A 14,020-nucleotide genomic window follows, 5' to 3' on the forward strand; every position below is an offset into this window, starting at 1 on the left:
GGTTGCTGCTCCCAACCCCTCCCTGTGCCCACAGCTTGGGGCTGGGGGGGAGGGGGTGTCTTGCACGGCCCGTGGGGGGTGTGAGTCCTGGGGGGTCGTTTTGGGGGTGCGAGGGGCGCCGCACGGCGGAGGGATCCGCGGGCCGCGGCTGTGCTGCGACGGCGGACGCGGGGGCTGCCGGGAGTTGTAGTCCCGGCCCGGCGGAGGCCTCGCCTTCCCGGCGTCCCCCGCGGCGCCCGACGGTCATGGCGGCGGCGGGGCGGCGCTGAGGCCTGGGCCTGCGGGCGGCGGCGGCGGTGAGCGCGGGCCGGGGGGGGGGGTTCGGGGGGCGCCGGGCTCTCCCGCGGGAAGGCCCCGGGGACCGCTGCGGGCCCGAGGGGCTGGAGGACCCCGCTGCCGTGTCACCAGGCTGCGTCCCGGCACCGGGTACCCGGGGCAGGGCCTGGATCCCCGGTCTTCCGGTCCCCCAGCCCTCCCTGCTCCTTCCTCGACTCTCCACAGACCCCCGGCGCCCCTCCTGGGTCTCCCAGCCCTCCTTGCTCCCTTCCGGGGTCCCTCTGCGCGTCCCCCCGGGTCTCCCAGCCTTTCCCCCGTCCCCGAGCCCTCCCTGCTCCCTCCGGGGCCTCCCTAGCCCTCCTCGGATCCCCCTGCACCCATCCTGGGGTCCCCCAGGCCCCCCTGCTCCCTCCCCAGGTCTTCACTGTGCCCCTTGCACCTCTCCTGTGTTCTCCGTCTCTTCTTTCTCCCTTTCAGGGTCCCTCTGGGCATCCCCTGGGGTCCCCCAGCCCTCCCTTCTCCCTCTCTGGGACTCCATAGGCCCCCCCGTGCCACTCCTGGGTCCCCCTGCACCCCTCCTGGAGTTCTCAGCCTTCCTTGCTCCCTTTTGGGGTCCCTTTGCATGTCCCACGGGGTCCCCCATCCCTCCTCAGGCACCCCTGCGCCCCTCCTGAGTTCCTTAGCCCTCCTCGCTTCCTTCCGGGCACCCACTGACTGTCCCCCCGGGGTCCCCCATCCCTTCCTGTCTCCCTTCTGCAGTCCCCCAGCCCTCCCTACTCCCTCACAGGCTCCTTCAGCCCTCCCTGCGTGCCCCTGTGCCCCTCCCGAGGTTCCCTGGCCCACCCCACTCCCTCCCTGGGACTCTACAGCCCTCCCTGCACCCCTCCTGGCTTCCCCAGCCCTCCTCGCTCCCTCCTGGAGTCTCCCTGCATCCCCCCTCCCCGGGTCTCCCTGTGTCCACCTGAGTCCCCGAGCTCTCCTCACTCCCTCCCATGGCCCCCCCACCCCGGGTCCCTTGTTCCATCTGACCCTTTCCCCTGCAGATGGCCGGAGAACTGGCAGACAAGAAGGACCGGGACGCATCCCCTGCCAAAGAGGAGAGGAAGCGCTCCCGCTCCCCGGACAGGGACCGGGAACGCGACCGGGACCGTGACCGGGACCGCAAGGCTTCCCCCTCCAAGGACAGGAAGCGGCACCGGTCCCGGGACAGGAGACGAGGCAGCCGGTCGCGGTCCCGCTCCCGGTCCAAGTCGACAGAGAGGTAAGGGGTGGTACAGGGTGTCCCCAGCTTTTTAGGGAAGAGCTCTCTTACTCTTGTGTGTCCCTAATAGCCCCACGAAGGGGTGGGTGCGGGTGGTGCTGTGCAGTGACTGTCCTGCTCCCCAGGGACCGCCGGCACAAAGAGCGTGACCGGGACCGGAACAAGAAGGACCGGGACCGGGAGAAGGATGGGCACCGGCGAGACAAGGACAGGAAGCGATCGAGGTGAGCTCCCTCTCTTTTTGGGGTGTCTGTGTTCTCCCGTGAGCACCCCAGGGCTGTTTGCTGTAGGAAGCATTGTCCTGCGTGACAGCAGGAGTCCCCTGATCGATGGGGACGGGGTGACCTTGGGGCCGTGTTCAGTGCCTGATTCCTCTTTGTTTTGCTGGGAAGTTTGTCCCCGACCAGGGGGAAGGACTCAAAGTCCCGGAAGGAGCGGGACTCGCGGAAAGCAGAGGAGGAGGAGGAGAATGCCCTGAAGAAGGAGAAGGTGAGGACAGGGCAGAGGGGGCTTGGCTGGGAGTGGCTCCCCGGGGGGATCCACGCCCCGGGGGTGAGGTAAAGGATCCCCGTTGGGGGTTGCTGACGGTCCGGCCCCGCGTTTGCAGGCCCAGCCGCTGTCCTTGGAGGAGCTGCTGGCTAAGAAGAAGGCTGAGGAGGAGGCAGAAGCCAAGGTAGGAGCAGACGCCTTCTCCCTGCCTCGGGGCTCTCCCGTACTGTGCCTGTAGTGGCTGTGATGGGATGGATGTTTGAGGATGGGGTCCTTTCCCGGGGCAGCCCCGTGAAGGGGTCGCAGCCAGGCCTGGTGTGAGCCTTCCCCTCTCCTGTCCCAGCCCAAGTTCCTGTCCAAGGCGGAGCGGGAGGCCGAAGCCCTGCGACGGCGGCAGCAGGAGGTGGAGGAGCGGCAGCGGCTGCTGGAGGAGGAGAGGAAGAAGAGGAAGCAGTTCCAGGAGATGGGGAGGAAGATGCTAGGTAAGATGGTGCCCCCACCGCGGTCTGCCTGGCTGCGAGGGGCTGGGGCAGGACCCCCTAGAGCCCCCCCAGCCCTATGGGTCGGTGCTGGGCTCTGAGACCCTTCCCCTGCTCCCCAGAAGACCCCCAGGAGCGTGAGCGCAGGGAGCGCCGCGAGCGCATGGAGCGGGAGACCAATGGCACGGAGGACGAGGAGGGGAGGCAGAAGATTCGGGAGGAGAAAGACAAAAGCAAAGAGCTCCATGCCATCAAGGTAGCGCTGGGGGCCAGGCTGGGGTGGTGGGGGGCCAGGGGGCCCATGTTTGCTCCCCACTGATCCTCTGCTGCCTGCAGGAGCGTTACCTGGGAGGAGTGAAGAAGCGGAGACGCACGCGGCACCTTAACGACCGCAAATTCGTCTTCGAGTGGGACGCGTCAGAAGACACATCTATTGATTACAACCCCTTGTGAGTGGTGGGGTGCGCCTGGGGCTGCGGGTGCCCCTGGGGGTGTGGGGCAGCCCCAGCCCTGCCCCTGATGCTCCCATCCCGCTCTAGGTACAAGGAGCGGCACCAAGTGCAGCTGCTGGGCCGGGGCTTCATCGCGGGGATTGACCTGAAGCAGCAGAAACGGGAACAGTCACGTTTCTATGGGGATCTAATGGAGAAGAGGCGGACGCTGGAGGAGAAGGAGCAGGAGGAGTGAGTGCGCTTGCGGGGGGAACTGGGGGGGGGACACTGAGGGGTGTCCAAGCTCCTGCCTGGCTCTGCTTGGGATGCAGAGCTGGGGGGCGGCTCTGGGCCGCAGCACGTCCTTTGGATGGGTGGAGGGATGATTCCAGCCTCCCCGGAGGCACAGGGTGAACCCCGTTCCCACCCAGGGCTCGGCTGCGGAAGCTGCGGAAGAAGGAGGCCAAGCAGCGCTGGGACGACCGGCACTGGTCCCAGAAGAAGCTGGACGAGATGACGGACAGAGACTGGCGCATTTTCCGCGAGGACTACAGCATCACCACCAAGGGCGGCAAGATTCCCAACCCCATCCGCTCCTGGAAGGATTCCTCCCTGCCCCCCCACATCCTGGAGGTCATCGACAAGTGTGGCTACAAGGTGGGCACGGGGAGGGGGGGCTGCTGCCAGCAGACCCTGACAGCCCTCGGGGGAGCTGGGTGGAGGGGAAAAGGGCTGGTTCTTGGGGTCGGGTCTTTGGGAGGGGGGTGAGAAGGGGAAGTTCTGCTCCTAAAACTGCCGCTCCCCTTGCCAGGAGCCCACCCCCATCCAGCGCCAGGCGATCCCCATCGGCTTGCAGAACCGCGACATCATCGGCGTGGCTGAGACCGGCAGCGGCAAGACGGCGGCTTTCCTCATCCCGCTGCTGGTGTGGATCACCACCCTGCCCAAGATCGATCGGTAGGTGGGACGGGGCGGGGCGGCAGGGTGACGCTGCGGAGGCAGGGAACGTGGCGCCGTGGGTGACACGGCCGTGCCCTGCCACACTGCAGGATTGAGGAGTCGGACCAGGGTCCCTACGCCATCATCCTGGCCCCCACCCGAGAGCTGGCCCAGCAGATTGAGGAGGAAACCATCAAGTTTGGGAAGCCTCTGGGCATCCGCACAGTGGCTGTGATCGGAGGCATCTCCCGCGAGGACCAAGGCTTCCGCCTTCGCATGGGCTGTGAGGTGAGTGTTAGCCCCCAGGGAGGGTCGGGGGGGGGATCTGGGGGGAGCAGTTTAGCCCCAGGCTGTGGACACCAACCCTCCTGCCCCCCACAGATTGTCATCGCCACGCCAGGGCGTCTCATCGACGTGCTGGAGAACCGGTACCTGGTGTTGAGCCGCTGCACTTACGTGGTGCTGGATGAGGCAGATCGTATGATTGACATGGGCTTCGAGCCCGATGTGCAGAAGATCCTGGAGCACATGCCCGTCACCAACCAAAAACCTGACACTGACGAGGCTGAGGACCCTGAGAAGATGTTGGCCAACTTTGAGTCGGGGAAACACAAGTACAGACAGGTGGGTGCAGGCAGGAGACCCAGGACGGCGCTGTGGGTGCTCCCACAGGGCCGAGCACGGCTCCACGGGGTGGAGAGGGGACAACCGGGGGCTTCGGAGAACGGGCCGAGGGAGCGGCAGCTGCATTCCTGCCCCACAGGGGCTGTCGCTCACTGCCCCGTTCTCTCGCAGACCGTCATGTTCACAGCCACCATGCCGCCAGCGGTGGAGCGCCTGGCCCGCAGCTACCTCCGTCGTCCGGCTGTGGTCTACATCGGCTCTGCCGGCAAACCCCACGAGCGGGTGGAGCAGAAGGTCTTCCTCATGTCGGAGTCGGAGAAGAGGTGTGGAGGGGGCCGCTGGGGCAGGGTGGAGCGGGGAGGACGGCTCTGGGAGCTTTGGGAGGGGGACTCTGGAGAACAGAGGAGCTCCTACAGGGCACTTCAGCCTCTCCTTGCCCAACCGCCCTCCTCCCCAACAGGAAGAAGCTGTTAGCCATTCTGGAACAGGGCTTCGACCCACCCATCATCATCTTCGTCAACCAGAAGAAGGGCTGCGATGTGCTGGCCAAGTCCCTGGAGAAGATGGGGGTGAGTCTGGGCTGGGACGAAGCCTCTCCAGTTTGGCTGTGGCGGGTGGGGGTTGTCCTGAGTCCCTGCGTCCCTGTCCCCACATGGGGACCCCACAGCATGGCCCTGGCCCCCAGCTAACCCCCGCCTCATCCCGCAGTACAACGCTTGCACCCTGCACGGCGGCAAAGGCCAGGAGCAGCGGGAGTTTGCCCTCTCCAACTTAAAGGCCGGGGCCAAGGACATCCTGGTGGCCACGGACGTGGCCGGCCGCGGTATCGACATCCACGATGTCTCCATGGTCGTCAACTACGACATGGCCAAGAATATCGAGGGTGAGTCGGGGCTGCGGGGGGCGGCAGGGGCTGCCTGGCCCTGCCACTGCCTGCGCCGAGGCCCTGCCTGACCGCACCGCCCCCCCTGCAGATTACATCCACCGCATCGGGCGGACGGGCCGAGCGGGGAAGAGCGGCGTCGCCATCACCTTCCTCACCAAGGAGGACTCCACCGTCTTCTACGACCTGAAGCAGGCCATCCTGGAGAGCCCCGTCTCCTCCTGCCCTCCCGAGCTGGCCAACCACCCCGATGCCCAGCACAAGCCCGGCACCATCCTCACCAAGAAGCGGCGGGAGGAGACCATCTTCGCCTGAGTCCCTGGGGCTGCTGTCGCCCTCTCAGTCACCCCTTTGGGGACGACGGGACCAGCGGGGCTGGGGCCTGCCGGGACTTTTCTGGCCGCTCTTTTCCCAGGGCCCCAGGCCCCTGCGCAGCCAGGACTGCCAACGACAGCCGCTGGGGCTGGGACTGTCCCAAAACGTCCCCCCTCTTCTCCCAGTCCCACTCCCCACCTTCCCCACGGACCGCTGGAGCTGCTGGAGGCTGTTTGGGGGCAGGTTCTTCCCTGCCCGTGAGGTGCCAGGGCCGGGGCAGGGCCGGCGCTGGGCTGGTGCAGGTTTTTAGGCAGGGCTGTCCCAGGAGCCGCGTTCACTTCATCCCTTTTCTAGCTAAAACTCCAGGCTGCAGGAATAAACCCGCAGCTGCATTGCCGGACGTCGCCTCCTCGTGCTGTCCCTTCCCGCAGTGCCCCCAGCCCCCTGGGTGCCGTCTCCTCGCATCCTCCAGCACTCCCAGAGGTGTCGGGAGCCAGCAATGCCCCCAAAGGGAGACCCTGGGGATGCTCGGCACCCACCGGCACTGGCCCCGTCCCCCCTGCCCCAGCCTAACATCCCCATGCCGTGGCATCCCCTGTCGTCCCCCCCCGGCCCCCGCCAGAGACACAGACACCGGCACCTCCAAGCACTCTTGTGTTTCTGAAACCGGTTACAGGGAAATCAGTGCTTTCTACAAAAGAAATTATAACAAATCTGTGGCACCCCCCCCGCTGGCTCGGGCTGGCTCCCTGCCCAGGGCCCCGGGGCGTTGTGGGGGGGCGGCTCAGCCCAGCACCGGCACCCTCCACCGGGCAGCCCCCGGCGAAGGGCAGCGGGCGCTGTATTTACAGGACTGTGCGGTGACGTGCAGTGACGGCTACGTGGGGAGAAGGGAGGGGGGGGACGGGGCAGCGCGAGTGCAGGCATGGAGCAGCCCCCCCCACCTCCATGCAGGGTCCGGCCACCCCCCTCTGTCCCCCGTCCCTGGGGGAGAAGCAGTTTGGCAACGGTGACTGGGGCAGGGAGAATCGGTGCAGAGCGAAGCGAGTGGTGCGGCCCCCTTCTCCCGGGGGTGCCATGCAGGGGCAGGGGAGGGGGCAGGCCAAGCCCCGGGGGGGGGGGAGCGGGCACCTTCCCCTTCTTCCTCGGGTCTGCGCGGGATGGGGGACACTGCTAAAACTGTCATTTCCCCCCCCATTACCTGGCCCACAGGTGTTTTCGGGGGGGGGGCGGGGGGCAGGCACCCTCTGTTTATGGCAGCTGCCCTGCGGGGAATGAGACAGCCTGCGATGTGGAGGCCAGGCGGGGAAACTGAGGCAGGGAGAAGGCATGTGACTGTCCCCGGGAGCTGAGGGGGTGGGGGTGGGTGTCTTGGGGCATCCTGGCCGCCAGCACCCCCCCCCCCGCCCCGTGCTTATGGCTGAAGAGGTGCCCGGGGGCCGGGCGCGAGGAAGCTGCCGGTGCAGAGGAAGATCCCCGAGAGAGGGAGATTGTCTGCGCACCCCCAGCGTGGGGCTGGGGCGAAGCGGGGAGCGCCCGGGGAGGAAGGGGGAGGAGGGGGGGGCCGGTTCCCAGCCGTGCCCCCCACCACCCCCCCCTCCCCTCCCCTCCCCACCCCTAATAGCTGTCCTTGGCCCAGGGCCGGCTGCGCTGCCAGTTCCTGTCGTGGTTGCGCTCGGTTTGGCGATCCGGCGTGCCGGGCCCCTGCAGCCCGCTGTTGTGATGCCGGTGGGGCTGGTAGAGGTCGGGGTAGGGATCCGCGTATTCCTCTTCCTCCAGGTGCCGGGAGCTGCGCTGGGACGCGGCCCCCCAGGGCTGGGGCGAGGTCTCCCCCGCCTCGTCCGATGGCATCAGGCTGTCGTGCTCCAGCGGCGAGTGCTCCCCCCGCTCCCCCAGCAGCTGCTGGCTCTGCGGGTAGGGACGGGGCTGCGGGGATGGCACGGGGGGCTGCCACCCCCCTTCCCCCCCCCCCAACCCCCGGTCCGTCACCCCCTGTGCCGGCTGCATGCGGGGAGGGGGACTCCGGGAGGTACCTGCAGGCCCGGGAGGCCAGTGGGCGAGGGCACGGCGTGGGGGGCGTGCGGCGGGTGGTGGGTGGCACGCCAGTACACCTCCAGGTACTCGGCCAGGTGCTCGCAGGCGTCCTCCAGCTGGTTCTCATCCAGGATCACGTCAAAGAGCTCCTGGGGGCAGGCGAGAGGGGTCGGAGGGGGCTCAGGAACACCCCCGGTATCCCCGGGGCAGAGGGGACCCCCCCCAGCTCACCGGGGGACACTGCACCAACTTGTCGGCCGCCATCATCTGCACGTTGAGGTGCTTCACCTGGGACTTGCCCCGGGACTTGATGAGCCGCTGCAGGACCTGGGGAGGGGAGAGGAGGGTGACGGCGCGGCGGGGGGCAGCCGTCCCCCCCCCAGAATCACGGTCACCCCTCACCTTGGGCGAGGACACCTTGACGTAGACGATGATGGGCGCCAGAGAGGTCTTGGCCAGCTGGGCTGGGTGGTTGATGGTGTCCGCGTCCAGCACCACCAGCTGCAGGGACTTGGCCAGCTCGAAGATGCGCTCAATCTCGCTCTGCACCTCGGCTGGGGGAGACACGGGGGGGGGATGTTTCAGGCCAGGCTGGCCCTGGGGTGGGGGGGGGAGGGGGGGGAGGGTTGTCCTTGGACCCCGAGGTGAGCCCGGCCCCTCACCGATGCTGGAGCGGGTGGTGGAGCGCTCCAGGATGGCCTGCTTGCCCAGGTTGTTGAGGATGGAGCGCTTGGCCAGGGAGAGGTCAGCCGTGATGTGGGTGATGGAGATCCTGGGGGGCGGAGGGATGGCGGTGGGGACCTGGGTACCCCCCCCCCCCCGCCCCGGGCCATGAGGAGGGGGGTTGGGGGGGGGAAGGGGATGGGCGGGGGTGGAGTGTCTCACCTGCCATCGAATCTGTGCTTGAGGAAGTCGAAGAGGGCTTTCTGCATCATGTCGGTGACCTGCCAGCGGGGCCACCAGCCCGGTGAGCCCGTGGTGAGTCGGTGGCAGATGGCACCAGCAGGGAGGTGGCAGCCACTCGGCGCCCTGCCAGCAGCCCATGGCCCCACCATCTGCCCGCCACCGGCATGGGACAGGCAGGGAGGGGACGAGGGGTGCGGGCCACCACCCTGGGGGTGCAGTGAGCCCCCCCCCTCCCTTGCCCCACAGCCCCTCCCCCCCCGTACCTCATATCCTTTCAGCGAGGGCCCCACCAGCACCACGGGCCGCATGGAGGGGACCACGTCGTAGGGCGGGATGTGCTGTGTCTGGGGGGGGGGGACACACGGGGATGTGTCAGTGCCCTGCGCTCCCACCCCCGGGGAGAAAGGGGTCCGTGAGCCTATTCCAGAGAACCCCGGCATCCCGGAGGCCCCCCCAGGCCCATAAGCAAGGGCAGAGAGGGTGTCTCTGCCCCTCCCCACGCGCTCCACCCTGCCTCCAGCCCCCTCCCCATCTCCCCCTGCCCGGGGCACAGCCCTGCCCCAGGGACTCACCTGCTTCTGCTTCTGCTTGGCTTGGGGAGAGAAGAGACAGAGGTTGGTGACAGTGAGCGGGGACTTCTCCCCTGGCACCCCCCCGGCCCCCTCGGGGTCAGGACCTGCCCTTACCTAAGGAGGGGGGAGGCGATCGCCGGTTCCCACTGTCGCCGAGGCCCGAGGCGTTTCCAGCTCTCCTGGGGGAGGAGGGAGGTGAGTGAGCAGTGGGGGGCTTGAGGGGGAGGCTGGGGGCGGGGGGGAACCGGTCCCTACCTGGCTTTTTGCTCCTGCTTGAGCCTCATGGCTTCCAGGCGCTGGGGGCTGGGGATGAAGGCGATGTCCCCCCCCTCCTTCACTAGGCGCCCAATCCACCAGTCATTGCTGTATTTCTGGGTGAGGGCAGGGCAGGGGTGAGGCTGGAGGGGGGGGGGGGGGGTGGGGGGGTGTGTCCCTGACCCCCACTTCCCCCCCCCACCCCAGCACCCCGACTCACCTCCTTGATGTGCAGGAAATCTTTGGCTTCGAAGTTGATGGCGGCTCCCTGCACCGGGCACTCCTCGTCCAGCGCCCCGCAGTAGCTGACATTGGTGCGCACGGCGAAGGCGACCGGCTTGTGCTGGGGATGGCGATGGCGGGGGTGGGGGGGGGGTGTCAGCACCCCCGGGCCCCCCCCAGTTCCCCCTGGGGGGGTTTTGTGTGTGTGTGTGGGGGGGAGTGTCCCCTGTCCCCGTACCTTGGCCCTCTCGAGCTGCTGCTGGGCCTGGCTCTCCACCTCGCGCCGGGCGCCCTCGCGATCCTCCTCCAGGGACACGTCGGAGTCCAGGGACGGGCGGCTGGTGTAGGAGTCCGCCGAGCCCTGGGGGGACGGGGCTGAGTGCCGGGGGGCTGCGGGGACCCCGTGAAGAGGGGCCTGGCCCTCCGACGGTGCCAGCGTGGGGAGGGGACCCCCGCTGACCCCCAGCCCCTCCCAGCATTTGGGGCTCCACGGTGGCTGCCCTGGGGTGCAGCTCCTGTGTCCTGGGGGGAGACCCCCGGGAAGGGCTAAGCTGGCGGCAGGGGGTCCCCGTCCCCCCCACGGGTGTGGGCCTGCCACAGCTGCCCCCCCCACCACCACCACCACCCCCACCCTGGGGTGCCCAGCGGATGTTCGGCGCAGCCCCCCTCCGTCTCCCCCCACCCCGCTGGTAATTACCCATTGCCTGCTGCGCCCGGAACAGGCGCAGAAGCCACGGTGAAATATTTATAGGTCCCTGGATGCGTTTGAGCCCCCCCCACCCCCCCCCCAGCCCCTCTCTGCGCGGCCCCTGGGCCTTGCCGATCTGAGCTCAGCGCCGCTGTCCAGGCTCCGGTCCCCCCCCGCACCCGGGACCCCCACCCTCCGCATCCCACCTCGCTCACACAGGGGTGTGGGGGGGGACACGGACGGACGGACCCCCCCCCATCCCCAACGCAGTCAATATGGTTTCCTAGTATGGCCCCCCCCAACATGGCCTCCCCGGCACGGCCCCCCCCCCCCCCCCCCCGCGAGCATCTTCCTCCCCACCCCAGCATCCCCAGCACGGCCCCCCAGTACAGCGTCTCCAGCGTTTCCCGCCCCCCCTCCTCCCCCCCCAGCACGACCCCCCCATGCAGCCACCGGCCCGGAGCATCCGTCCCCGCGGGGTCTCCGGCCATGGGAGTCGCCCCCTCCCCCCGCTCCCGTCCGGTCCCGGGACCCGGCGGCACCTGCCCGGAGGGGACGAGACCAGCGGCGGCGCTGAGGAACAAAGGGCCGGGGGGCGGCAGACCCCCCCCCCGCACCGGCCACGAACCCCTGCACCGGACACAGCCAACCCCCCCCCTCACCCCCCGGCACAGCCCCCGAGGCGTAATCACCGCCCCGCGGGGCGCAGCCCCCACCCCCACCCCCGACCGCTGTCCCCCGGGCACGGCCCCCCCCCGGCCCCCCCGGTACCGGGGCCGGTACCTCGTTAAGCAGGAATGTAGCGCTGGAGTCAGAAAACGACATAGACGGGGCGAGCCGAGCCGAGCCGCCCGCGCCCCCCCCGCCCGGCTCCGGCACCGGCACCGGCTCCGGTTCCGGCTGCGGCTCGGGCTCCGGCTGGCCCTGCCCGCTCCGCCGCGCCGCCGCCGCCCCTCCCCGCCCCTCCCCGCCCCCGCCTCCCGCCGCCCCCCCGGGGCGCACGGAGCCGCCCCCGCCAGCTCAGCCCGGGGCGGGGGGGTGTGGGGGGGTGGTGGTGTTGAGGGTCGCCGTTCTCCCTTTCCGGGGATGGCGGGCGGCTCCGGCCCCTCTCCGGTGGGCACCCCCTGGGGCTGCACTGCCAGCCGGGGGTGCCGAGCGGCCCCGGTGCGGTGCACCGGGGCGGGGGCTCAGGGCAGCTCCCAGGGGAGGGGGGGGGGAGTTTGCAAAGGGGGGCAGCTCCGGTTGGGGAGGTGGGGGGTCCCGGGGCGGCGGCGGAGGGGCCGTGTCGCCCCCCGCTGCCCGCGGCAGGGGGTCCCGGGACGGCGGCGAGGGGTCCCCGCGGGTACCTCCATGCTCCGGTGCGGCGGCCCCCGTCCTGCCCCGAGCCGGTAGCAGCCCCGTCTGCAGGGCGAGCCCTGCGGCGGGGCCGGAGCCGCTCCCGCCCCCCCGCCGCGCCCCCCCCGCCCCCGAGGAGGGGGGCAGTGGCGAGCCCCGGGGGACAGGCCCGGCCCGCCCCATTACCGCGCAGCGGGACGAACACCGGCGGGACCGGACCGGGACGGCTCGGCCCGGACCGGGGGGCCCCGGGGCAGTGCTCGGCGGGGCCGGGACCCCGGGCAGCTGCGGGACCGGCCCCGAGCACCGGGCACCGGCCCCGGTACCGGCAGCGCGGCGCGGCCGGGCCGGGCCCTCTCCGAGGTGCTGAAGGGGCCGCACCGGCTGCGGGGCCGGGGCAGGGGGTCCCCGGGGGTACCAGGGACTACCGGGGGGGGGGCAGGTGCTGCCCTGGGAGAGAAACGGGATGCTCGGGCCGCTCTGCGCCCCCCGGGGCCACCCCTACCGGAACCCCCCGCCCTCCCCGAGGCCGCCCCGGTACCCGCTCCCCCGCCGGCGGCCAGGGCGGGGGGCACCGCTCGGGCCGGGGTGAATCGGAGCAGGCGGGTGGGGGGCGGCGGGGGGGTCCGTGCCCCCCGCCTCGGGCAGCGCGGAGAGGCGCCCCGGTGCCGGCTGATGGATCGGTATACCAAGCCCCCCCCGCCCCGTTCCCCCGCCCGTGCCTCAGTTTCCCCGGGGCCCCCCCGCCGCCCCTCCGCCGCCTCCCTCGCGCCGCAGTGCCGGTGCCCGGCGGCCGGCCCGGCCCTGACGCAGCGCTCGCTATTTTTAGCCGCGGGGAGCGGCTGTTGCGATGCCACCGGCGCCCGGTGCCTGCGCCCAGCCCCGGTCCCGGGGGAGCGGCGGGGCGGGGGCGGCCACCCCGTTCCCCCGGGTGCAGGGGTTGGGGCGGGGGAGCTCGGCCGCTCCTCCCCGGTCCGTGCTTTAATGCGGAGCCGCAGCGCCGCTGCCCCCGGGAGCGAGCCGCGGCGGGGGGGGGCCGGGGCTGGCGGGGCTGCCCCGCCCCGGTGCCGGTCCCGGTCCCGGTGCTGGCCCGCTCACCTGCCTGCGGAGGATGCTGGAGGTGGTGTCGGACGAGGTGCTGCCGTCCGAGCGCTTGAAGCGGCTCTTGCGCTTCGGGAGCCTCCGGGGGCTCTGCGGGGGGGAGCGGCGGGGGCGGCCGGTGAGCACCGGGCGGCACCGGGCGGCGCGGCCCCGCCGCTGCGCTGCCACCGGCGGTCCCCCGCGCTGCCGGCAGAACCGAACCGGGCCGCACCGGGCCCACGGCGGCCAGGAGGGCTCCGGCCCGCTCACCTGGAAGGACCCGGGAGCAGCGGGCTGCGCCGGGGAGGACATGCCCGGCGGCACCCACCGGAGCCCCCCGGGATCCCGGCGGGGCCGCCCCGCACCGGACCGCGGCGCTCCGCCGGGAAGGGCCGCGCCGCCGCCGCCGCCACCGCCGCCACCGCCGCGCTCCGCATCACACGGGGCCGCCGGGGCGTCCCGGCCGTCCCCGCCCCCGCCTGCCCGCCCCCGCGCCCATCCCCGTAGCGTCCGGCCCGCGCCCCCGTAGCTGGGCAGCCACCGGGGGGCACCGGCGACAGACCCTCCTCGCGACCCGCCGTGCTGCCGGCACCGTCCGGGCGGCACCGGGAAAGAGGAACCCCGGGGCCGCTGCCGTGCCCCTCCGCCCGGGGGTTTTCTGCCCCCATATACTCCCGCGTGGGGCAGGCCAGGCCGCAGGGGGGCCGGAGCGCCCCCGCACCCTCGCCCCACGCCCCGGGTCCCCGCCGTGCCCGCGGGGGGCGGCCGGATCCGGCTCGGTGCCGCGCTGCTGCGGCATCACTGCACCGCCCGAGCGGAGCGAGGGGCGGCGGCTGCGGCGGCCCCGGGGAGAGGGGCGGCCCGGGTCCGGCCCAGGGAGCCCCGGTGGCGGCAGGATCCTCCCAGGGATGCCCAGCACGGGCAGGATCCGTCCTAGGGATGCCCAGCATGGGCAGGATCCATCCCAGTGATCCCCAGCACGGGCAGGATCCATCCCAGGGATCCCCGGCGGAGCCAGGGCCAAGCCCAGGGGCCCCAGCATGATCGGGATCCAGCCCGGGGAGGGCTGATGTGGGCAGGATCCAGCCTAGAGAGCTCCTGCACCACCAGGGGCTGTCCTGAGGCACCCCAGCAGGGCCAGGATCCAGTCCAGGCAGTCCCAGTATGGCCTGGATCCAACCCGGGGATCCCCAGCAGGGTCAGGATCTGTCCCAGGGATCCTCAACATGGC

The 14,020-nt window shown here is 71.1% G+C and overlaps 2 protein-coding genes across 3 annotated transcripts; one reads left to right on the forward strand and one right to left on the reverse strand.

Annotated features, from left to right (window-relative positions):
* The first annotated feature begins 218 nt into the window (after nucleotides 1-218).
* Nucleotides 219-6,425, forward strand: DDX23 (DEAD-box helicase 23). Of its 2 annotated transcripts, none has more exons than XM_074564797.1 (17): nucleotides 219-296; nucleotides 1,320-1,537; nucleotides 1,663-1,761; nucleotides 1,930-2,026; nucleotides 2,145-2,210; nucleotides 2,370-2,508; nucleotides 2,628-2,761; nucleotides 2,842-2,954; nucleotides 3,045-3,188; nucleotides 3,368-3,593; nucleotides 3,748-3,893; nucleotides 3,986-4,163; nucleotides 4,257-4,499; nucleotides 4,671-4,822; nucleotides 4,960-5,068; nucleotides 5,208-5,382; nucleotides 5,474-6,425. In XM_074564797.1, the coding sequence occupies exons 2-17, from the start codon at nucleotides 1,320-1,322 to the stop codon at nucleotides 5,695-5,697; spliced, it is 2,463 nt and encodes an 820-aa protein (XP_074420898.1). In that variant the 5' UTR covers nucleotides 219-296; the 3' UTR covers nucleotides 5,698-6,425. The 2 variants fall into 2 exon arrangements, with proteins under 2 accessions (XP_074420898.1, XP_074420899.1); XM_074564798.1 differs by having other exon boundaries at nucleotides 2,631-2,761.
* On the reverse strand, nucleotides 6,339-13,472 carry CACNB3 (calcium voltage-gated channel auxiliary subunit beta 3). The gene is given in 15 exon segments (XM_074564799.1): nucleotides 6,339-7,605; nucleotides 7,731-7,880; nucleotides 7,963-8,058; nucleotides 8,134-8,285; nucleotides 8,394-8,503; nucleotides 8,617-8,675; nucleotides 8,901-8,981; nucleotides 9,210-9,229; nucleotides 9,324-9,388; nucleotides 9,465-9,580; nucleotides 9,685-9,807; nucleotides 9,925-10,047; nucleotides 12,808-12,900; nucleotides 13,060-13,244; nucleotides 13,247-13,472. Coding segments are annotated over 15 exon segments (1,875 nt in total). The 5' UTR covers nucleotides 13,458-13,472; the 3' UTR covers nucleotides 6,339-7,314.
* Between the last annotated feature and the right edge of the window lie 548 nt (nucleotides 13,473-14,020).

The sequence above is a fragment of the Larus michahellis genome, chromosome 22, assembly GCF_964199755.1.
Source record: "Larus michahellis chromosome 22, bLarMic1.1, whole genome shotgun sequence".
Lineage (NCBI taxonomy): Eukaryota > Metazoa > Chordata > Aves > Charadriiformes > Laridae > Larus > Larus michahellis.

Bases quoted from the DNA above. Each gene is read 5' to 3' on its own strand.
- DDX23 (XM_074564797.1), top strand. From the start codon at position 1,320: ATGGCCGGAGAACTGGCAGACAAGAAGGACCGGGACGCATCCCCTGCC. The intron at 2,762-2,841 runs GTAGCGCTGGGG...TGCTGCCTGCAG, and splicing joins AAGAGCTCCATGCCATCAAG to GAGCGTTACCTGGGAGGAGT. The intron at 4,500-4,670 runs GTGGGTGCAGGC...GTTCTCTCGCAG, and splicing joins GGAAACACAAGTACAGACAG to ACCGTCATGTTCACAGCCAC.